At 45.1% G+C, this 24,512-nt stretch overlaps 1 protein-coding gene across 3 annotated transcripts in view; it reads right to left on the bottom strand.

Annotated features, from left to right (window-relative positions):
- Positions 1–4,363: 4,363 nt before the first annotated feature.
- EPN2 (epsin 2) overlaps positions 4,364–24,512 on the bottom strand; it is a 42,976-nt gene continuing 22,827 nt past the window's right edge. Inside the window, exons 3-9 of one of the 3 annotated variants that reach the window (XM_084296008.1) lie at positions 18,165–18,289; positions 16,551–16,643; positions 16,128–16,284; positions 12,859–13,032; positions 11,209–11,301; positions 10,103–10,318; positions 4,364–8,532 (exon numbers count right to left, since the gene is read on the bottom strand). In XM_084296008.1, the coding sequence (XP_084152134.1) occupies positions 8,195–8,532; positions 10,103–10,318; positions 11,209–11,301; positions 12,859–13,032; positions 16,128–16,284; positions 16,551–16,643; positions 18,165–18,289 (1,196 nt within the window). In that variant the 3' untranslated portion in view covers positions 4,364–8,194. The remainder of the gene's footprint in view (positions 8,533–10,102; positions 10,319–11,208; positions 11,302–12,858; positions 13,033–16,127; positions 16,285–16,550; positions 16,644–18,164; positions 18,290–24,512) is intronic. The other 2 variants (XM_084296009.1, XM_084296010.1) reach the window with 2 other exon arrangements.

Raw genomic sequence — 24,512 nt, 5'->3', positions numbered from 1 at the left:
CACATCACCACAAAGGGTGAGACCTGTTAGGGGTAAACGAAGCCTCTGAGATAGTTGAGGACATTGCAGCAGCCTTCTCTCTTCTGCCAGCATGGTCTCAAGGAGCTTTGGCAGTGCCACCTCGCAGGACACACACAAAGGGGCTGATGCAGCCAGCTGCTGGTGTCACCCCAGCTGGTGGCCGTGCAGCAGGTGGCCTCGTGTACAAGAGCATGGGGACAGAGGTGACAGAGGAGCAGGATCACCATGTCACTGCAGGGAGTGCTCCAGAGAGCAGAGCAGACAGGCCATGGCCATCGTGGGAGGGGTGTGAGTGCCACCACACTGGCTTTTGTCACTTCACACAGCAGTATCAGGGATTTGGGGTGATGGTGCAGATCACAACACAGCTCCCACTGTGCCTGCCGGGCAAACAATGCCAAAAATAATGGAGGATGGAGCTTCTCCAAAGTCCTTCGTGCTGCTCCATGCAGAGCAGAGGCCACGATGGGCAGAAATCTCACCTGGAAACAAGCTCCTGTGGCAGAGGTGGAAGGGGCTCAAGACAGACCTTGTGGGAGAGCCTTCCTGCCATGGGGGTGGGAGCCAACCTGGGAAGAAGCAGCAAAGGACGTGATCTGAACAGTGTCCTCTTCCTGTCAGGAAAAGGAAAATTGTTTGGAAACCCTTAAGAACTGGTATTTGCAGCCTTTGCTACCAAAACTGGAAACAGCAGCAACAGCTTCTGCCCTCTCGTGGCAGTTTCCAGCCCTTAGGAGGATGTTGGTGACTGCTAATAACAATTAGCTAACAAGATTGTGTGAAGGACACCCAAGTCCCTCCTGTTCCTACACGGAAAATTGCTCAGCACAACGGTGCCAGCTGTCCTGCTGCTGCTCCTCACCCCGGGGCAAACACCTGCCAGTGCGAGGAACCACCTGAGCTGCCTTGCAGGGAGCGGGACTGAGCCAGAAATCTGGGCATCTGCGAGCATTCAAGAAGCTGCCTTTGTCCTCAGGCTGCCGAGGTTACTTTGCAACGGGAGTATTGCAGTAGCCAGAAATTATCTCCATCTGAGAATTAGAGTCTTGCAGACAAATTCAAGCTGACAACTGCTCCCCGGCAGTTAAGGAGCAGGAGTCTCCTGTGAAACGCTCCAAAAAGGGAAGGAAAAAGAATGAAGAAAACCACAGAGGCACAAACCAGCCAGATCTGAAGAAAGTCAGAGCTTCAGCTCCGACTCTACTTGGTCTCATCACCAGCAGCTTCTCAGCCCATCACAAAGGATCCCAGCCCCTGCGGGAGCACCGTGAAGCCCTCCTGAGCACCCCCCCAGTCCAGCCAGGCTGGAGACCCCACTGCAGCCCCTGCCACAGGCTCCCACCACTGGGCTGAGCGTGTCCTGGGAGCACAAATCCTGTTAGGAAGCATCTTTTGGCAACTGAAACCAGGCCTGAGCACCCCAGGATGGGGGCTGTGGTGCATGGGTATGGTGAGAGCAGGCGGCTTTCCTGGCTGGGTGCAAACAATTCGGTCTCCTGTCCTTCAGCAGGAAGATTAGCAGAAGCACCTAACTGTTGTAGGCTTCTATTTTTATACCTCTATTCAGGCCAAGATATTTAAGTACCCAAATTCACCTCCGAGAATATCGCTACAGTTAGTGCCAGGCTTGCTGAACACATTAAAAAAAAAAAAAGGTAAGAAAACCTACCTCCACCACTGCCCAGCACAACACCAACCTGACCAGACCGAGGGCTCCCAGGCCGAATGCTGTTACACCAACCAGAGCCCCACTTTGTCTGATTTTCCCAGGTTCCACGTTCCCACCCCGCTGTGACCCAAGGAACACGTTGGATGATTACCTGCGGAGGAAAACACTGCGGGTGGTCGAGGCACAGCACGAGGGGATCCCCAGGCGTGTCGCTGGTACTGTGGCTGGGGAACAATCCTGCACCAAGCCAGCATCCTGCGATCAGCCCCCAGCTCCGTGCTGCTCTGGGGCACAAAGCCCTGCTCGATCCAGCCCCGGAGCACGCTGTGGTTTCCAACGGGTCACGAAGCTGCATCGGTGACTGTTAAATGCAACAGCCCAAGGAAAGCTCTGCTGGGCTGGATGGAGCTCCAATGGCACCTGCAGCAGTGCCAGTGTTGCAGCATGCTGTGTCCAAACAGGGCTCCCCCAGCCACCCGAGCTATTGCTGCGCTCCCAACATTTACAATTTCCTATTTCAGCCCTCGCGAACCCCTCGGTTGTGTTACGCTGGGAGGCTGCCAATCCCCTATCGATCGCCACGCTGCTACCAATTAACCACCCTAATGGGGAATTGGCAGGGATGTTTAAGGCACCGAAGGGAACAGGGAGGGGGCATTTCCAATCATTGAAACCCAAAGTCTTCACCAATTAGAGGGTAAAATCGATTGACAGCAAGACACTGAGAGGCAGGATCGCTACCGCGCTGTACAACACTGGCTCTTAGCTATTTATAATCCTGAGCTCCCAAACAAACTGCCGTCCTTACAAAATCAATGTTCATTTTGTGTCCACTTCACAGTACGGAGGGGAGCTGATTACCTGGAAGGCAGATGACAGCTTTAAAAAAGAAAAAAAGCGGAAGTTTTTAGTGTGGGGGTCTGTGTAAATCAAGCATGCTTCTCCGGAAAGCAGACTGCAGGCAGTTGCAGAAATCTTGCCAAAGCCAGAGCACAAACTGGCTCAAAGCATTTCCCCCCAGCTCGATGAAAACGAGCGGAAGACCACAGCTTGCACCGCTCACAACCCAGGACAAACAAGAGGTAGCAGCAATGTTCGTACTCAGCAAAAATACTTGGCAACACTGGATGAGGGCAAGCCTCTAGATAATACTTTATCCAGATAGCTCTCTTCCTCCCCCAAAGCAGGCAAATACCATCTCGCTTCGCAGAAAGGAAGAGGAAACCCGGGGCAGGGAGAAAGGCGCTTGCCCAAGGTCAGAGGAAGGCGCAGGCACAGCAAGAATCTCTCCCAACAGCTTCAGCAGCCCCTCTGGCTTGCAAGCCTGTGGTATTAAGTTCATTTTTAAGGGTATTTTACACTCATCACAAAAATTTCCACTTCAAGCTTTTCCTAAACCTTTCCTGTAACAAGCACCTTTATTCCAAAAAACCATGCAATTTCGAGAGGCCAGAGGAAAACAGAGTACAAGAGCGAAGCAGCACTGATCACGAGAAGAGAGAAGGGCCAGAGGAGCAATAAAAACCACACCGGCAGAGAAGAGCCGTCCTGCAGAGGAGCAGAACGTGAGTCACAGAACATCCTTCTGTAAAAAGGAGAGGTACAAAAAACAAAAAGGTGTCTGGGCAGTCATCTGTGGCAACAGAGGTTTTTCTTTTTTCCTTTCATGCCCCGACACAGAAGCAAAATGAATTAAAGACCTGACCGGAGGCAAACTCGCTCCCCAGGGAACCTGGAGCGTTCCTGAAGCGGTGGGTTTGTGTAACACCCACAGCAAGCTCTGTGCCACAAATCTGAAATCAAACCATTAAAGACAGAACTGATGCTTTTTTTTCCATGCCCGCCTTCCCAATCATCAGGTCTCTAGCCCCACTGCAGTCGCAGCACTAGAAAATGAAGTGTTTGATTACTGATCGGTCTGATTGGCAGCAAACCGCAGCTCCAGGAAACCTGGAGGGGCTCTGGAGAGGCAGCTCTTGAAATAGCCCGATAATGAAGTACCTTCCATTTAAACCAGCCTGAATGAGAAGCCGAAATCACCTCCCAGCTGGAGGCAGGCTCGCTGCTACCCAACCTGCAGGGCCACTCGATGGATGGGGCAGAGCCAAGGCTGCAGGAGCGGTACGGCAACGACTGCAACAACAGGAAGCACGGAGTCCAAAAGTCAGTTTTGTCACAGTTCCCCCAACCCTTATTCCACGACTGCCTGGCTTTAAAAGTCAAGTGCTCCCCAGATTCCGTCTTGACAGAGCTACTGAAGCCTCTGCAGAGAAAGGTAGTTGATCATCCCTCCAAAAACGCTGTTTGAACGATAACATGGTTTAAAGAAGCAATTCAGCCACCTGCAACACAAGTCTTCATTTTTATTGAGTTAGTAAGGTCTCAACTGATTCTGATTTAAGTGATCTATAAGAAACCCTTCTTTCTCATAGTAAGAGCAGGCCTGCCCCAGGAAAGTGATGAATTCATCGTAGAAATCACATTGACAACGTACAAGAAGCATTACTCTCAATAACCGTTAGATTTCTCCTAGAGCCTAGGACTTTTAGCACACACCTTAATAATCTCAACCAATCCATCAGCTTTCTTGAGAACTAAATCAAGCATGAGAGCAACAGTTTTGAACAGGATATAAACACTACGCAGAGTCTCGAAAAAGCAACACGTCTGGAATATAAGCAATACAATTTTAATTCTGACCAGTCACCTACAAACCCCTTGTCTTTCCACTGTTCTGATGGCATTATTAAATATCACATTTGTGACATCGCTCGGGAAAAATGACACAAAGATACAGACATTATGATACAATAGTACAAATGATAAATTATTTATACAGTAAATAATGTCAATAGTCAGCACAAATTCATAAAAAGCAGCCGGCTCCCAGTATTATGAAAACAGTTTGGTAAATATTTAAATTGTAACACTTGTAAAGGAAGCGAGTCTTGTGAGATTCTGCTGTGAAAAATAAACCATATATTTCTCCACAATTTGTGCAATATTAATACATACAGTACACATTAGAAACTGTAACAGCAAAAGGGAAGATGGATAACAATAGTTGTCTTAGCTACGGGACTTCAAAAAGACTGTAAACACCACAACCCACCATGGTTTTCCTTCCCTGTCCCCTCAATGTAGTTTAGTTTCTATATAGTATAAAACTGAATAAATAACTGAGCTTATTTTGGGTTTAAAATTATGCCAAGATATTTTTGTTTATTTTTATTTTTTACAAAATAATTAACACTTTCTCTTTGGTCAATTTGACCAGTAAGGCTATTTTGGGATACTAACATTTTTAAAAATCAAAAGCACTTTTTTAATATCCGCAAGTGAGAAAAAGAAGGGGAAGAGGGAAATGCATTTGGAGAGAGAGAGACGCCAGAGCAGACGCGATCGGATACGCGTACGTCCCCCATGCAAGAAGAGGTGGGAGGGCGGGGAGGGGGGAGAATTATTCCGGATAGCAGTTAAATCGCCGTGAAATAGAGTTACCATTCTGGGCACAGCTGAAGCTTCACCTGGCTAGGGCAGAAGCCGCCTTGCAGCGTCCCCGGCGGCGCACCCCGCGCCTGCCCGGCGCCCGCGCGGTCCGGGCACGGCTCCAGCCCAGCGGATTTAGCACCGCAGCCGCTCATCCCCCTGCCCTACAACGCCCAGGTTGGGCTGGGAAGGTGGGCACAGCTGGAGTCCTCAGCCTAAGGCTTCGCAGCGCTGATGGCCGTTCAGTGTCCTGCCATGGTTTATTGCGCGATACGCATCTGTCTACGTAACGTAGACGGCTCCTACAGAAGCGGCTTGGTAAAAGCACCAATTTGCCAGTCAGCAGTTTCCTGAAGCCAGGGCTCCCTACCAGACCATCGCATTTTTCCCAATTCACGGTGACAGATCATTACTCTGAGCTAGAGATGACTTGATAATTTTAAATGCTTACTATCAACCCCGTCGTGCCTTGGAAAACAGCAACCGAGTGTTTGACGAGAGGATGTGATTAGAACTGCTTGGCTGAATAGATAATGCCCCATCTAACTGTTGCAAATGCATTCAAGTGACTAAGGGAAAAAACATTGAGTGACCTCAATTCCACCGTTGATAAAATTAAATTGGAAAAATAATACAGGATAAATCTTGCCACAGATCAATTGGAAAGCACTTTCCCCCCCCCATCTGCAAGAATCACACCCTTCCTGGTCTACACTTTTCAATAACTTCAACAACAACAAAAAAGTAAAGTATTTTTTCCTTATTCTGAAAGGCAACATGAATGGTTTTTTGTTTTCTTTTCTTTTTTTAAAAGACATACTGGGTGTGGACAGTAATTCTTTTTTCCTCCTATATAAAAACAAAAGCAGATGAATATTCTGAATCCTACTTGCAATTCAATAGTATCAAGAGGATAGAACAATCTGCATAGAAACATCCACACATTTAGCATTCCATATACTAATAGAGCTACACTGACCTACACAGCTAAAATCTGTGATTGTACCCTAGATTTGATAGTCGTTCAGCCTCCCCTACCCACCAGAAGATACAACCCAGTCCCTTTCGTGTTAGCCAGCCCTTCCCTCCTGCGGCACGCGGCCCTAGACTGGCACGGTCCCACACAGCATCATTACACCAAGACACAGAACTCTGGCAATTTCTTTCAGCTTTTTTTTTTTTTCTTTTTCTTTTTTTTTTTTCTTTTTCTTTTTTTTTCTCCTTCTTATTAGGGAAAGGCCACCAAGATGCATCAGTTCATTCAGAGATGCCCTCGAGGCAGTAGCAAGCGCTGGGACATCCCTTTCCACGTACTCCGCGCACATTTGTGAAAGCAGAGCTCAGAAACGCTGCCGGCTCTGAGAAGGCCAGGTTTGCACCAGTAGCACTGGCTGAAACCTGAGCGTGGTTTAGTGCCGATGAGTCCAGACATGCAAGTTAAAAACGGATAGTTCAGCTTACAATTAATAACTGCAAATGGAACCGGTTATTAAGATGGAGTGCACCTTTCATTAAGAAATATTAGTCGATAAAATTAATGAGTCACGTTTGTACGTTAGGATTTTTTAACATCTCAAGAAGTATTACAAGAAAAAATAGCCTCTCTTCCGATCTTCAAAAAGGCTAAACGTCTGTCCGTTCTGGTAATCGGAAAACGGGAACAAATCAAGGGAAAGGCGACTTTAGTGTTTTTTCTTTTTAATGTAGTCTTAAATCACGTTATGTTCAAATTCAATTCATCTAAAAATAATTAGTCACGAGAATTTGTTTTGATTCGCATTATGAATACTTCATTTAAAAGTAAAATATTTTAGTGTTAATCTTCCCTTTTAAACTCTCTTTACAGAAACAAAGAGCTAAAACCATAAATAAGAGGGCATTAAAACCATAAAAATGACATTTGCCAATATCTTAATTTTTCAGCCAGACTTGATAAATCTATCAAAACCAGACAGTTAAATAAGAACCACATTATAAAAATTAGCAAAAAAAGGACTATCAGGTAACTCTGCAAACTCAAATATGAAACTGTACTAAACAAAATATGTGCAAAAGTATACAAGAGTAACTGCATATAGCAAGGTTAAGCCTGAATTAGTTTTAAAGCTTGCCCCGGTGAAATTGAATTCAAAGTTGTCCCACTGTATTTCTTTTTTTTTCTTTCAACTCACATTGTAAGTCAAATAAAAACAAAATACACATGATAACTTCCAAACGAAGCTGGTACTGGACAAGCACAGAGCAGGACACTCACTCAGCACGAGTGCAGCATGCCACTCACAGAGAGTTCCTCAGGAGTCCTTAGAGTAGTGTACAAATTCAACACTGCATACAACAGCACACGTTATACTTGACAACTTGAGAATGTTCTTGTTTTGTTTTTTTTTTTTTGTCTGCTTTTTCCTTTCGAGACAAGCTTGCTTTCTCGGTCAAACCTCTGATACGAAAGCAGTGCGATTTTGCGTTGCAATGTTTAATGCATAAAAACCAGCCACCTGGGCCCTCCGAATCGTTCTCCTCTAAGAGTAAGGACTATGGGTGAACCAACAGTCTAGAACTGTGTATAGTTATGTGCAAAACATTCACTAGCACTCTGAATCTCAGGTCTATCGTATGGGCATAGGAAGTGACAGATGCAGGTAAATAGTAATTTCAGGATCCAGCACATCATCTGACATCTACAAAATAGCCAACGGAGTTTAAAATGGCAGGTTCTCCCTAGAAAGTGTATTGAAATGATTAACAAAGTAACAAAATGGGCAGAATCTAACTTTGGTGAAAAGTCTGAACATTTCACATAATGCTCAACAAGCCAAAGTAAGGTACCATCTGTAGCAAAGACTAGATTTAGATTAACTGGTAAGTAGAGACAACTCTTCAAAGATCATAACTGTAAACTGCAAATCTACTTCCAAGTCTCTTACACACCGTTCAGTCCACACAGGCCACGTTCATTTCGCTGTAAAGACTTCAGCCTGGAAACACTATGAAAAGAAAGTTCCTTTAATTGGGTCTTTATAGGAGAAAAGGGTTAGTTGTATTTGTAGACTGGGACGCTGACGGCGGGATTCCTGTACTGTGAAGAGGTTGGGTCATTGATCCTGCAATGCTCACGTTCAGCCCCTGGCCCATCCTTGTTAGAGAAGCCACAGTGCCCATAGCTGGTATCGGTGCCATTCCCACAGGCACTGGGGCCATGGAAGACAGAGGTATTGGCTCCATGCTTATTGGTGGCACAGCACTGAAAGAAGGGCTGGTTCCCATCACAGGACTCGCTCTCATCTGATTTAGAGTGAGTGGCTGAGGCTGATTCACTTGGAAGGGGTTGATTGGAGTTGGTGCTGTAGCTGCGCCTAGTTTTGAGAGAAGGGGGAAGAGGGAAGGAGATCGCACCTCTATAAACGCTGAGGTTTTGGAAATCATCCTTTCCAGCAAAGAAAGCACCGTCTGTACATCCCCGCATGCTCCCAACCCCAAATCACCCTGTGGGGAAACCAGTGTGGGTGCCATTCAGCAGACTGGGGCTGCACTGGTGCACAACTACAGTCCGTTTTGTTGGAAGTATCCATTCACTGACCAACATCTTCCACTTTTGTTGACAGCTATGGGAATGACGACTTCTAAATTTGATAACCTGGAACATGCCTACCTACAACATCTGATTTTTATTTTTATTTAATACTACTAAAAACTTCCCTTAAAAAGGCTATTCGTACTCCCTTACTGCAATCTAGCTACTGCAGATGCGTGCATTTTCTTCAGGATCTCTTCCAGTTAACTCCATTTAGAAGCTGTACATGTTTCTGGCACCGAGTTTTGACAAGAATTCATAAAGTAAACAAGTTGTTTCCGAATTACAGCGGTGCTAGAAAAAGCAGAGAATAACTTTCCCAGCGTTTGAGGTTTTTTGGGCTGCTGCCAACACTACAAATTCCTTTTGCCGTATATGCATAGTGCTATTTGGATGGCCCAGTGACCCCTTATAAACTTTTTGTAGTAACCGGTAATGGCAGATACACAGATTTCCTCTGGTTAAGCACTGCCAAGGCTCTTCACAATCACTGCTTTTCTCCTACCCAAGGAGTTTAAACTCTTTTCTTTTTTCCTCATTGGAAAAGCGAAGAAAATAAATACTGAAATATCACTGAAGTATTTCACTGGACCGGTGTCACACAGTAATTTCAGTGCATATGAATAGCTTTTAAAGATGCATACATCTTCCAAGTGTTTACCGCCACCTCCTAAGTCTGCTCTAAGTACAGGCTCATTTATAACAGGAGCCAATTTACAGGAGATCTGCGACAGTCTATTTTTTCCCCAAATACACTGAGAGTGTGTGTTTCAATCAAAACTGGGTTATCATGCTAGCCTAAAGATAGCCTGACCAGCAAGCCATTAAAATATACTGCAGAGCTTGCTACTTGGAACCTCAGGTTGGAGCCAGAGTTGCTAATTTGCCTGCAGTAGCACAAGGGAAAGGGCTATTCCCTACATGCTTGCCACAAGAACCTATTACACCCTCCCAAGGGATTCTCTGGTGGCACGTGTTCACCCCTTACCTGTTCTGACAATAAATCAGTTTTAGTTCAATCATCCTTAATAACCAAAAGCCACCTTCTAACCCAGATCCTTCTGAGCGAGCAAGTGCAAAAGTGGAAGGAAAACTGCTTGACCAAAGCTAACCCAGCAGATCAGCTGCAGACACAAGAGTAGAAACTCCAGGCTTTCAAGGTCCGGCAGCATGCCTAGAAACCATGCTGTCTCACTCTCCTGCTCTCAGTCATGATCTGCTGGCTGAAGTAATCCAGAAAAACAAGCCAAAACCGGCTAATATTAAATCAAATGGGATTGAGTTAATGCAGAGTTTTCCTATAGGAAGGGAAAGGTAAAATAAAAAAACGGAAGGAATGTGAAAGAACAGACCTGGTGCTAAGAATGGATTCAGTGAAGTTACGGGTTGCGGTGGCTTAGACACCAGTGAATCCAGGTTCACCAGAGCAGCATTGGGGCCCAGAAAAGACTCGGGGGTTTTCCGAGCTGCACTTTGTTTGCCTGATGTCATGCTCGAGTGCTGGGAATCAAAGAGATCAGGGCTTGTGGTACCGCTATGCTGGGATGGCAAAGTGGAACCTGATTCAGCTGTAACAACACAAAGAGAAAAACAAAACTTAACTCATTGGTCTATACAAGCAAGCAAAGAAAGTCCCTCCATCTCTGGCAAAGGAAATATTTTAAAATCTAATGTTTGTATAAGTCACATTCCAATGTCCCAGTACACATGACACCCTCCACATGCAAGCATACACCTTGAATATTGCTTAGAAGAAAGTATCAAGAAGCTGCAGCAAGAGTTGCAGAGCTCTTCAGAAGGCACCACCTGATTTGCGTTGGTTAATATTGTTGCAACTGACTAAGAGTTTCCAAGAGAAAGAAATTCAAAAGCCTTGGCTTCTGCCCTTGCACTGCACCATTGTTGTGCCCTCCCTAACTAGATTCCACCCAGATTTTCTATTTTGTATTCAAGAAGCCTACCCAGCCTTGAATTAGTCACCAACCTTCCAGGCAGAATTGTCCTGAAAGTATATGGTACCAAAGCACTCCTATGTTATGGTCTGTCAGCTTTTGTTTTGTGAGTAACGACCACATAAAAAATAAGTTAGAGCATTCACAGGGGCCTATTTTCACATTTTCCTACTATTGTTACACACTAAAACTGACATACCTGAGAAATTCAGCCAACATCTTTCGGTTTGACTCTCCAAGCATGAGCTATACTCCGAACACATGCTGGATGTCACGAATAGAGGTCAAATAAATTTCTGGGTCAACACAGCAAAAGGTTGCAGAGTAAAATTCTGTGGCTCACAACACCAGAAGCCAGTTCCCCATGAGTTCATGCACAGGCCAAAACGTTAACAAATTTTTATTGCTGCATTATCATCATCTTTAACTTTTTCCTTTGTGAAGACATTTGGTGGTGATGGTTTTGATTTCTTTTTAAAGAAACGTGCTAAAAATTGGATTCATACCTGGCTTTTTGGAAGTTCGAAGTGTGTCAAATTCAGAAAAATCATCTTTAACTGTACCATTCAAATTACTGAAGAGGTCAAAAGATGTACTTCCTGTTCAAAACAACAAGAGAGCCCTGTCATTAGCAGATCTTTGGTTGCATCACACACCTGATCCTGCTGAAAGCAATTTCTAACCCCTGCACATTACCAGGAAGCCACTGTCAGGTCCCAGGAGGGCAGTGCAGATCAGCTTGAGAGCTCCTACTCTTGCACAGGAGCGAGAAGGATAATTCCACAGAACTGTCCTTACAGCATTAGCTGAGTGATTCAGAGCGACGTGCTTGTAAATCACAATGTAAGGCACACCTCAGCATGCTGGGATTTTATGGAGTGCCTGCACTAGAGAGGCCCAGGCAGGCATACATTGCCACGGAAAAAGAGAGCAGCAACAATTTTACAGCTTTAACCAGGGACTTCTCCATATTCTTCTGAATATGCTCCTAAAGTAGCACCACTGTAACTTAACTAAAGATTTGACTTATGCTTCCTAAGTTAAAAGGCATAGGAATGCAGTAGAAAATGTTATCTACCCCACGTAGAGATGGGAAGGCTCTGCTGGCTGAAAACCCAAAACTTGGCCATAGCTTGCAACGAATGAAAACAAAACATTCTGAAAAGGTGGACACACCCTTGCCTCAAAATGGAGGAAGAAAAACCACACCTACATGAACAGCAATCACAATACTGAAAAGCTTTGAAGATTTTTTTGTATGCACAGAAATGCTTTTTTTTTTTTTTCTCTAATTTAGTTTTAACCTTCAACGCATTCCAAGCAAGCAAAGGTACAGACATAGCTCCATAAAAAGAAGAGAATGAGTGAAGATTCTGTATAATAATAATACTTATCAAGAACAAAGACCACCACAGCTTAACAACCATTCTCAGAACAATCCAGTTATTGCCTTTTGCTCGGAGAAAAGTAGATTAGACCACAGCTTGCAGTACCCACTTTGTGACTCCTTTGTTTATTACACGCTGTGATGAATGACCAGCAGAAAATGCATTTAGGATGCATTTAGCCGTGGTGCCAGTATGAAAATGCCAGGTACTAAGGCTGCATTAGTTACAGAGGATGAATAGACAATCACATCAGCATCTTCTGCATCTTGCTACAATGAAGTTTAGGGATAGATTCGGCACCCTCAATTTCAAATAACAAACCTTTATTTCTTCAGAATGTGAAGCTGCATAACCTGTCAATCTATGTCTGCAGAGGCATCTGTCTGCACAGCTATTTATCATGATGAAAGGTAAAATTATAGCAACATTCATTTCCAGAAATTAAGTCCTCATCTAATTAAAAATAAAACTCAGTTAAAAATGCAAGAGCAGCAGCAGCCATAAGAGCTCGGCATGCATCCACACATCCTAATAGAAGAATGCAGAAGAAAGAGCACAAAGAAAGGAGCAGCACAAATTCAGAACTCAGTAATCACATATTAAGTTCTTCTTGCTGCTAGCTATTGCATCTCCCATTTATCTTAACTGACCAATTCTGCTAATTGTCCAGCACATTTCTTTTAACCAAGCAATGAAAAAAAAAATAATAATCAAATTTCACCTTAAATTACTCAAATAAAATGGATATGGAATGAGACGATTTCTCACCAGATGTAGAGAGAGGTTTGTTTGCAGGTGCTGGTCCCCAAGGATCCACAGAAGACTTCGCTGCAGTAGAAGATGGCTGAGCAGGAGCCCAAGGGTCAACATTTTTGGACAGAGACTGAGTTGCAGATCCTGCTGGTGCTGCCCAAGGGTCAACGGAAGCAGCTGGTTTGGCACCTGCAAGAAGAGCCAGCAGAAACTCAAGTCAGTACAGTTTTACTTTGGAAAGCTCTCACAGGAGGTGAGGCTCTGTTATGAGCCATTACTGCCTATTAACACTAAACATAAAAAGGTGAAGCAGTTCAGTATTAGGAACGCTGATTTACGTTATACGTGCAGAAAAACAAGAACAGCTAAATTCTGTGGAAGATGGATGAATAATACTAAGTTCCCATTTGAAACTGAATTTAAAAAAATCAGCAGTTCCAATATGAAAATAAATATGGTTTCACTACAGACCCTGCCAATGACTTCAAGGTATCTGACTCAAGGTGATCTCAAACACAGGGTATGGTATATTTATGAACTCACAGAAGGTGTCTAAAAAGCCTTTATGTAAAACAGATGAAATATACAACAGTAGGACTCAGACAAAGGAATCTGCAAGATATGGAGAAAGAACAGTTTTCCAATTCTTTTCCACCATACTGGTATTTCATAAAAATATAATCAGCTTCCCTAGCTGGTTGTTTTGTTTGTTTGTTTGTTTTATCCTCATTTGTAAGCATGCCTCCTGACATAAATTTAAGATGTCCTGTGACATCCCTTTCTACCTTTTTTTTTTTTTTTTTTTTTAAACTCAATGCCTGTACGTTCAGGATGCCCATTTTTATTTGAAGGTTCTAACTTTTCACTTGCACAAATTCAGATCACCAAACTGTCTGTAAGTGAAGGGGCTTCCTTGTGTAAAATGAAAAATGAAGGCAGTAACAGTAGAATGAAAGAGGGAGGGGAAAAAAAACTTGCCTCACTACATGTAATTTCCTGCCTATTTCCTTTTATTCTTCCTTTTAAGCCTAATAATTTATTGCTCTTCAGTTTAGGTGACCTCATCTTTCACTACATGACACTATTTGGACTTATCAAACCCCAAAACCACCAAAGCAAATCACATTTCGTATCTGTAGCGGGCCAGGAAGCGGCTGGAAGGCATCACTGGGGCTTTGTTCCCAATGTTGTCCAGCCCCATGGCCCCTCCCCAGCCACTGAAACAAGGGAAGGCAAAGCTAGTACTTCAGAGGCACTTCTTGTGCCACTCTCAGGTGATCAAATCAGACAGTGTAAGTGATGGTAGAACAGAATTACCTACGCAGTGCACAGCTAAAACCTTTAACCACTTTGTGGGCTTCAAATTACAACTGAACAGTGTTCTATTTTTTAAAGGTACACACAAAACCTCTTGGCAGCCCGATATTTTTGAAAAAACAATTCAGCACTACACACCCTGGCACTGATTCCCATTTGCAGTGTTGGCCTTTGTTTCATCAACAGGTGGCACGGTCTTGCAGCAGCTTCAGACCAGGAAATGCTGAAATGCTCCAAATAAATCCAACCGTCCCCACTCCAGCACTTAGATTCCCTTTATCTGTCCTTAGTGCTGAGTTACAAGCAACGCCACACAAGAAATGCTAATGACAGAGCTTCCCAGAAACGGAAGCTTTCAAAAAAAGTCTTTTCTTTCATAAAGAGAGCTCACAAAATTAGAGCACTCAGGAAGATACCTTTCCTTAGCTTCCATTATCTCTCCTGAAATGCCAAAGCACGAGCAGGATTTGAGAATTACAGTTTAATGAGTCGCTCTTTTAGTAGCAGTCAAATTCATAAATCTCACATCTTCGAGCCTACCCTTGGGAGCCAAGTAACCAGCAAGCTGGAACAAGGGGTTGTTATATGGCATTAATAAAGTTTGGAGCCACTGGGAGGAAACGCTACAGCTGCAGCTGATGCATGGAAAAGGTTGTCAGTGGATGATATATCAAGCAGGAGATTTGAAGGAGGTGGGTTTTGTTTGTTTTTTAACCAGGGAAAAAAGTACATTGAATGTCCACTGCACTAGGGCCTAAAACTTTGAATTGTTCTGATTTTGTGCTTGAAGTTTACCACCCAAAAAAGCCACAGGTTACAGTTAAACAACGAACTGCAGTTGTCGCAGCAGCTAAGTGGGTGCTTTTAATGCCACCAAAAGGAAAAAAATAAATAAAAATAATAATGCACTTTAGTATTAAACTTCAAAATTGTCATCAGGTTTCCAGAGGGTAGCACGCTGACTCCTAATGAGACAACTCCGCAGCACGTTACAGCAGAGGTCAGCCTAGAAACACCAGCCGGCAGCAAAACTGACAGAGCTAAGCTGCTGGTCTTCAGGAAGAAAGGGCCCCCTGCACAGAACATGCTGAATCCTCAAAAATAAAACAAACAAACCAAATGTAAAGCCAACAAAAAATAGATCTAACGCTGATTCCACAGGCACAGAGAGTTTAACATCTACTGTGAGGAGCCATCAGCCTTCTGAAGGAAAGGAGTAAAGCCTTGGGCAGATTTTGGCTAGCCTACAAAACAGCACGCTGCACGGGTGGTAAAATGAGCACATGTAAAAATAATCATGCAAAAAACTTCAACTATTACCCTTGAACATGTGAAGCACCAGATCTTTGACTTCAGAAAGAAATTCCATGAATTTAGCACCAAAAGCTTATGAAACGCTGAGACTATTTAAAATAGTAACTTCAATTTTTGTTTAGTATAAAAAAAAAAATCTCCATCGAAGCAATTTCATCCTTCTCATTCTGATGGCATACACAGCCCATCTCGCTAGGAGCGAGACACAGCAATTCAGAGCTGCGGCCTTCCTACCCACAGCATCCTGCTCGAGTACTACATTAATTAAATATTGGCAAGAGTCTAAGCCCATGCCACTGGACACAGCTAGCAGTCAAAGCAGGAGCATCCCCCCAGGATGAGACAAGTTGTTTTTGCTGCCTAAGGAGAAGACAGAAGCTTCACTCTACTCCTCTTTTTTAAGATTCAAAACGCGCACACAAAAATCTCAGCTGCTTAAAAAGCAGGAAAGGATCACAACTTCCATTTGTTTCTGCTTGAAAATGGTAAGGGAATGTTAATTCTGGAGCACAGGAAACAACCAAAAGGGACTAATACGCTGTTGTTATCAAGCGTGACATTGTGCACTGCTATTGAGAAACCTGGAAAAGCTCAGCGTTAAAAAGCGAGTCCTTTTAAGATAAGCATTCCCTTCTGGCAGAGTTTAATCTTACCAAATGATTGCCATGGGTCAGAGGCAGTAGCTGCAGCTGTGGATCCTCCCCAGGGATCTGTTTGGTTTGCAACAGCAGGAGGTCCCCAAGGCTCTGTTTTCTGTGGGGCCGGTGCCGATGAGGGCAGGGCATCCATTAGGTCCAAGAGAGTTGTATGCTGAGGGCAGGAACAATCTGAGCTTTAATCAAGAGCATTACCAGTCTGAAGTACAAACCCATGAGAGTGAAGAAGCATTTTTTTTTTTTTCCTTTTACACACCTGCATCAACTAGTACTTTGAAATTTAACCCGCATGGAAGAAGCTTTAAGCTATACAACAAAGCAATCCCAAAAGCATAAAAGAGCTCAGAATTAAGCTATTTCGTGTTACTGTATTTCAGCTTTTGGCAGCGTAACCGGGAATTTCTTAGTTGAAGGCACTACCTCCTTCTTTTTGGGAATTTTAATTGTGTCTCTGCGACTCTCCTCCAGAGCCATCTGTAATCTCAGATCATCTCCGCGTCTGAGGCGCTCCTCCTGCAAAGGAAATCAACACTGTTGATATAGACCACGAGCCTAGACTGTGCTGCCTGCTCCCTCGGGTGTCCAGCCCCGCAGGACGCTGCCAGGGGAAGCCCAAGCAGCACCGAGCAGCACCGCCAGCCCCCCGGGAGCGGTGTGCGCCGCAGGCAGGCGCGGTGGGATGGCCGGGATTATTTGCTGTGACTTGTACTTAACGCACCAGGGAGAACAAATTCCTCCTGGGATTCTCACCTCGCTCAGGCAGAGGTCAGGAGCAAGCCGACCCCGTAACACCAGCCAACAGAGCAATCCTTACAACATCCATTTTGCCGACTGAAATTTCCCCTCCTGTTGTTTTACTCCTGATGGGAAAGCTACACACGAAACTTCATTTCCAACAATTCACTTACATTGCTAGAAACCCCGCTGAATTTAAAGACAAAGTAAATATTCCATCTTTAAGTTATCGTGGGTTTTGGTTAGTCAAATCTGCACTGAAGGACTTAGTGATTTAAACGCTACTTTTCCTGGCTTTTGTCAGCTTCCTTCCACATCTGGGGCAAATGTTGCATCTATGAAGAAATCTCAATGAATTAACCTAGCCAACTCCATGAGTAGTTTGTAGGTTTTAGCATCTGTCAACTACCATGTTTGTGGCAGATTTGACTCTTGAAAATATTTTGCTTGCACCAGGTCTTTCAGAAGTTGACTAATTCCCCAACTGGCATCTCCCTTGCAATTTGCAAGCTATTTCAACTGATATATTCTGATACTTATTTTCTTTAACTTGATTGCTTAATAACGACAGGGTTTACTGGGTGACAGTTGCCCTTTCAAAGCACAGAGATTCTAATGCGTAACATACGGCAGGATGCTACACGTGTCCCAGGAAGCCTTTAAAAATATTATGGACACTCTGCATGGCTGACTTGAATTTTCACTCCTAGCTGAGATTCAACACCTTTGTTACATGTTATGTTGACCTGCAGCAGGCTTTATCCACAATTACAGCATTTACTCCCAGATCAGAATGAACCTCTTAAGAATTAACATAGTAACATACCCAAAGCCATGGTTTAAGAGCTACGTTATTTCAAAAAAGGTTACTTAGCTATTGAAGCACTTTGTGTTAGATCGCCCTTGTGTTCCAGACAAGCTCGCCAAATGGGCCAATCACTCAAAATTTAATTGTAACCGGAATTCAGTGACATTTCATATGCTGGCCCCATTAATGAAAGCTTTCAGGACTAGTCATGTTTCCAGTTCTTCCTTACAGAAAGCACCTTCAGCAGTGCGATGATTAACATCCTCCCACACAACCAAGTCTTCTCGCAAAGCGACTGTCATCTCCCGCTAGTCTCAACAGCACGAAGCCCATAGCTACTTTAAAAAGAGATTAAAAAAAAAAAAAAAAGAAAGAGCAACATCTCCCAGAATGGCCTCTCCCCCCCATCTCCACCTGGAGCAAAGCCAAGCTAACACCGCAGAGAGCAGACAGAGCCCCAGCTAGGAAATTGGACAGGTTGGAAAACCTACACGGGCACTGACCTGCTCCGCCACCTCCCTGCTCATCGCCAGCGCCAGCTGCAGCTGGAGCTCTTCTTCTCCGCTCGTCTGAGGCCGGGCCTGCTCCAGCTCAGAGGAAACTCGAGGGGATGTAGCTGTCGGAAACAAAGCAGCAGATTATAAATGATATATACCAAAAAGGCAGAAGAGGTCTGATGCCTTCCCGTGCCAGGCCCGAGGTCCTGAAGGCAGCAGTGGGTGCCTCGAAGGGCGCAGGGCCAGTGGCCATGCCCTGAGCCGTCGGGGTAAAGCTTCTTGCGAGAGCTGAACCTCCAGCTCTCGGCCCAGGGCAGCGAGCCAGAGAAATTTAGAAGGGAGAAATTTGCAAGGCTCTCTGCTTGCTTTAAAGGAGAAATGTTTCCGGGGAACAAAGGCTTTTTGTAGTATCACGACATGTCAACAAGCCGGCCCCGACAAAGGCTGCAGACCCTGCTCAGCAGAGCTTCGGGGAGACAGGTCGCTGCCTTGAAGCTCGGAATTAATCACTTAAACGTTTGTCAATATTTCTTACATCCAACGTCAGTAAGAATTTGCTGGGAGCTGGCCAATGCCAGGGTAAAACTGGACACCACCCACTTTTCTGTAAAATAATACAGTCTTAAACGGGACAGATAAAGAACTATTCTTAACTGCTAAGCAGGCTCAGAGGCAAACAAACCAGCTATTCAGACTCCAAATTCACAAAAATACTTTATCATTCTCTGCTAAAAAAAAAAGGTTCGGTATATATGTTGGGGGCATTGTTTATTTTTTGTTGCTGGCTGCTCTTTCTTCGGATGAGGTCTCTGTTAGCTAATAACTGCTGGCAACGTCCCCCCGCCCCTCAGAAAAACAATCAAGCTGGGCAGCTAAAATATACAATTTCTCAATGCATAAATCATCTGTTAGTGATGTTTTCACTGCAGTAGCATACAGAAACTCCCATCCCAATGGAACAACTCTAGTTATCACTACAGAGTCATTAAGCAACTTTTGGGGTAATTCTCTAGCACCCAGATTATTTAAACTGAAATTTTATCTTGGTAGACGAGGAAGTTTGGATGCAATGGCTGGAATGGTAATTACAGTTGTGCAAAATACGTGTTAATATTTAACAAACAGGAACCATGTTTCTGAACTAGAACGTCAAGCTCAAGAAATCAGTCCTTTACGAGGTTGGGTAGATAGAAATTTGACTGCCGAACGGTAATTTTAGAAGCACTTTTTCAGTTCCTGCTTTAATACTCCAAACTCTTCCCAGTATTGTCTCCCCTTACCTTTTAGGCCAAAATGGCACTATGAAATAAAAACTGCCCATTCCTCTTTCATCCAGAAAGCTGGCTCCAGCCGATGGGGTATGCCTGCTCCTTCCCACCCTACACTCGCTGTGCCACCCCATCCCGTTCTGTTCCTACACGGACAGCTTTATCACCCCAAACCATCCACGTTGTGCTGGTCCCAAAGCTTTCAGGCCAAGCAGACTCGCTCCTCGCTGCACGTTTAGGAAGGTGTTACTCATCCATCAATCCAATCACTTTTCCAAACTCTCTCTCACATGAAGTATCTATATTTAGCCTGCTTCGCGAGTACTTCTTGCTCCAGCAGTCACAGACAGGCTCTCCAATCCATTATTTGGATGATTACAGGAATAAAAAGGACATCAGAGAACAGGATGTCTGGCAGTAGGGCATAGCACGACCTTAAAGTGTTTGTAAAAAGCTTGGATGTTCTTAAATACAAAAACAAACCGAATTCAAGAGGGAAGAGGATAGAACTCAACAGGAGGTTACCAACAGTAGCACACGACAGAAAACACAAGATCTTTTTCTAAGTTTTTCTACCAAAAGGAAAAGCAGAGCTTTTCGTGATGCTCAACGGGACGGTGCTGTGAAACAGAGCTCAGTGTGAGAACCAAAACAGGCAAAGAAGCCCATCGCCAAGGAAGCTTACCAGCAGCTTCTCAACAACTAGCTTGAAGACCAACCTTAAGAACCTTTTGTTCGTTAACAAACAAAATGCAGGCTACAGGAAAATGCCGAGACAATGCTATGAAACACTGTCACACTACAAGGAGGAGCCAGAACATATAAAGCTGCTGGCTGAGAAGGGAACAAGAGAAATGGGAAGACATGGGGAAAGAAAAAGGATTTGATGACAACCTTCCGCAAACTGGGGGCACCGACTGGAAGCGACAGGTTTAAAGAACTTTGTTTGGTACCAACCCAGGCAGGATCTGCCAGCCACTGGCTTCCTACGGCTGTCACTGACAGCAGCCCTGTGCATCAAAGCAGTACTCAGAATTAATCTGACACACCAAATGCAGTTCCAGTCATACAAACCCTCAACAGATGATTTTGAGAACGGAGTGGATGTGAAGATGCTTCCCTTCTGAGCACAGGGAGTATTTTATACGTTTATCTTCATAAAAAGAAGATCGAGCAGATTACAGATGCTAAATACATCAGGTTTGCAAATACTACAGAATGAGAAAAGCTATTTAAGATAAAGGGACAAAAACTAACGATAAAAAATAACTGAATAAAACTGAGAGAGAATTACAAGCGGATCACCCCAAGCAGCAGCTTTCCAGCAGGAATTACAGAAGGCCAGATTCATAATGGTTTCAAAACAAGGCTGGACACACTGAAAGGACACCACCAGGGTCACCTGAGAGCAGACGGCATCTGGAGCATGATGAGGAAGGTGCCTCCTGCTTCTTGAACCGCAGCTGGGGGCGAGATGGTGATTTCCTGGACCTTCTGCACAGGGGTTTTTCATCTCTGTTGATGCTAATTAAACTCCATAACAACTAAGCAGCTGATGGTAGGATGACTTTAAAAGCATGCGAGATGGATTCCTTCACTTCAGCCCTTTGTTTTCCCACCCAAGCCCACATGAAGGGCTGGAAGCACTCAGCAGCTCCAGCCTGCAGCAGCACACACCATTTTGTGCCAGGTAGCTGCAAGAACGGGCGGCTGCAGCCCACTCGAAGCACTGCACTCGTCCTCCCTGGTGTGTCCTCAGCTGCCTGGCCTGGCAGGGCACTGTGCGACCTCTCAGCTCCCAGCAGAGACCAGCATCCAGGGGCTGAGCACAGGTAATAAGGGGGCTCGCAGGCATCGCTTGTTTCTTTTCACTTTCAGGCTTTTCAGCAATTCTGCTTGGTTTTATTAACTCCACTGTGGCACTCTGGAGTTCTTCATGCAAAAAAAAAAAAAAAAAAAAACGAGGGCAAAAATTGTTGGTTGAAATTCATCCTTGGGCCTTACATTAATAAAAAGAAAAACATCGATAAAAGCGTTGCCATTTTACACTAAAACTTCCGCAGAGGTTGTAAAGCCGTCTGCATTAGCTAGCAGACAGCATGGTTTTTTTTTTGAAAATAGGATTAAAGGACATACAGCGTGCTGTTCTTGGCAGCGATCTGGCACGTTTTATCCAGCAAGGCCACCTCTCGAGTCCCTCGGTGCTGTCACTGCCCCTCCGTAGTGGCCACGTCCCGGCCTTACCGTTTCGGAGGATCTGGCATAAAGGTTATTGCCGTAGTAACAGCACCGCTGCCACACAAAGAACCCCTTATCCCCCAGCACATGACAGTTAACTCAGATGTTTATGTAAGATGGGACTCAATAGATCAATTCTGACCTGCTAAGCCCCGCTTTGTTGCTGCTTGGGGATTTTGGAGGTCCGGGCTCCCCCCGAGGCTGCCCAGAGGCGTCTGCTTCTGCCGGGGGCTGCCACCGGGCTGCTTCCCTGCCTGGATCGAGCGGAGGCACAGGGAAGTCATTTCCAACCCCAGATAATCAGCGAGGCAGGATTCTGCTCCACCATCTGTCTCCAGCACGGGCTATGACGTCTTTCGTACGTATTTATTGGTAATTTGCTGTATTTTGGCTATATTAAAAGCCCTCTGGAGACGCCCGAAGGTTTGGTTAATTAAAGGATGTATACAGTATGCAGCTAAAAAGCAGAGTCATTGTCTGTATTAGTGATAAAGTCAGTCCCAGCATGAAGATGAGAGCAGGTATTTCTGTTCAGAAGCCTGTGCTTGTTGGTTGTGGGTTTTTTGTTGCCACTCCACACCAAGTGATGCCACAGAAAGCAAGCCCCGGCTTCACCACCTGCAGGAGGGTGTTCTTAGTCACGTTTATTCGGCTTCATCACACCACTGGTCCTTCTAAAAAGGTAGAGAAAAACAAAGTGCGACTTGAAAAATCAGAATACCACCAAGGTAAGATCTTAGAAACCAAGAGGAACCCACTCTGGATCCAAGCAGAGATCCCACGTGTCAGTCTTCAAATGAAAGCCTATTCAAATATTGAAGGGCTATTTTCCAAAAGGCAGTCTTAGCTCGCAAATTATGAACTGGCACCTGCAAACTGCCTGATCTAGAAGGAGTTGTGTGAATTTCCAGGTTCCCACTGGAAATTAAAGAGATCCTTCCAATACAGGCTGGGAATTAACAGCACCCATCAACGTGTCACGGTGGAGCTGACCAGCCTTGCTGCACCATTTCCAGTTGCACTGAGGCAGGCGGAGCACTTTCACATTTCATTTAATACCGAACAGATCCTTGGGGCTTCTTTTAGTTGAGGACTATTTCTTCTCTCAGATGATCGCTACACTTATCTTAATAGACTCATCTAAATAAATCCAGGTCATTTATTCCAACTACCAGAGCCTGGTTACGCCAAGGCCACCTCCCACCTTTACTCAGAGCACCAAGAAAAGTGAAGTACAATGAGAGGATTAAATCAAGTTGTCAGGCGACACCTGGCAGCAAACACAGGAGTCTGCCAGCCTCCTGCAACACCTCAAACTGCAGAAATCAGCCAAGCAGCTCACCCAGGTTGGTTGCTCCATGTTATGCCAGATGTTCCCCGTCTCGGATGGAAGGCCAGAGGCGGATCCCAACCTGCAGAGCTGCAGAACAGATTGCAAGGGAACGAAGAGCCCAGCGCTCCGAGCTTTCCGTAATGTCACACCTGAATTACCAACTCCTCTCAATTATTTTCTACTCTGAACAAAAAGGGAGACAGAGCTGAAACAGTCGAGCGAACAGGAACTCGCCGATGCTTCACAGAGCTGCTTTTAAATAACGAGTCAACTTCATGCGAGCCATCACTGGAAATATTAAAACTCATCACTTCAGTTAAAAGACTGCTCCCAAAATCTTTACACGCAAGGTTAACAGACTTGGCACTTCACAAGGTCCGTAAAAGCCCCTTTCAGTGCGTCTTTAAGCAACCTTTTATCAAATCAGCTGTCTGTACAATGAACCCGATTTCTCGGGCAAGCAGCCTACCTCCGGGCAAAGTGCTCCCATAAAATTGGGTCACACCGAGCTGTGCCTGGCTCCGGCTGCCACGTCTGTGTACAAGAGACCAGGACAGGAGAACATGCACCCATCTTGCCCCGATACCCATTTCTAGATGCAGCCCAAACCCAGAGCAGCAGACGGCCTTGAGGAAAAGGACGTGCACAGCCTGAAGTAACACAGCTGGGCCTGGAGGGACAGAACCTCTCAAAAGAGCAGCAGGGCTTTTAAAACGTGGTTTTAAAGCACAAAAAACGGTGTAAGGAGAGGACCAGCGGTTTCCAGGGATCCTTCGAAGTTTAAACACATCCACACAAACTCATTTTGGGGAAGGGGTGCTGAGGAACTGGCTGTGCCAGGCTCTTCCCTCCTGGTAGAGGACTTTGCTGACATTTTGCTGCCTCCCCTAAGCAGCCCCCAGCCACGAGGAGCTGCTGCAGCCTCCTACAGGCAGCACAACCCAACTGCTCCAAGGATGCTTGAGAAAGACGGGGTGATCAAAGTCCAGGTGCTCACATCTAGGGGCTTCTGCAGGTGTTGAAGCCCAGTACCCAAACCAATCCCCCTCAGATATGACCGCAGGCGATGCTCCTGCCACGCTGCTGACTCCAGCGCCTTGGCAGTGAGCTTCTGCTGAAAGAGCACCAAAAAGCAGGAGTTACTGGCTGGAGGACTGGATCACGAGCAGCAGATCTCACAGAGGTGCTCCCAGGACTGCCACAGCCTCGCGGCGCAGACGTAGAGCTCTATATTAAGAAGCTGAATCCTATTTAAGTGATCTCAGCAGCCACGGGTGGAAGAGGGCTGGAAGCAAGAGGCTGCAGATTTCCAACCTGAGTGACTAACGCTGAGCATAAAGACAATATTTAGACACAAAGCCAGATCAGAGGTGGGGCACTACTGCTCCCAAACATTTCAAATATTGACCTTCTGTTCCTTCCCCTCCCCAGTGAAGTTAGTTTCGGCACCACACAAATGTATCCCTTTAACTTGAAAGGAAACTCCACAGAGTTTGCACTTTT

The sequence above is a fragment of the Netta rufina genome (genome assembly GCF_964035555.1).
Source record: "Netta rufina genome assembly, chromosome: 15".
NCBI classification, from domain to species: Eukaryota; Metazoa; Chordata; class Aves; order Anseriformes; family Anatidae; genus Netta; species Netta rufina.
The sequence above is the reverse complement of the archived record's forward strand: the minus strand, read 5'-3'. Positions and strand labels throughout refer to the sequence as shown.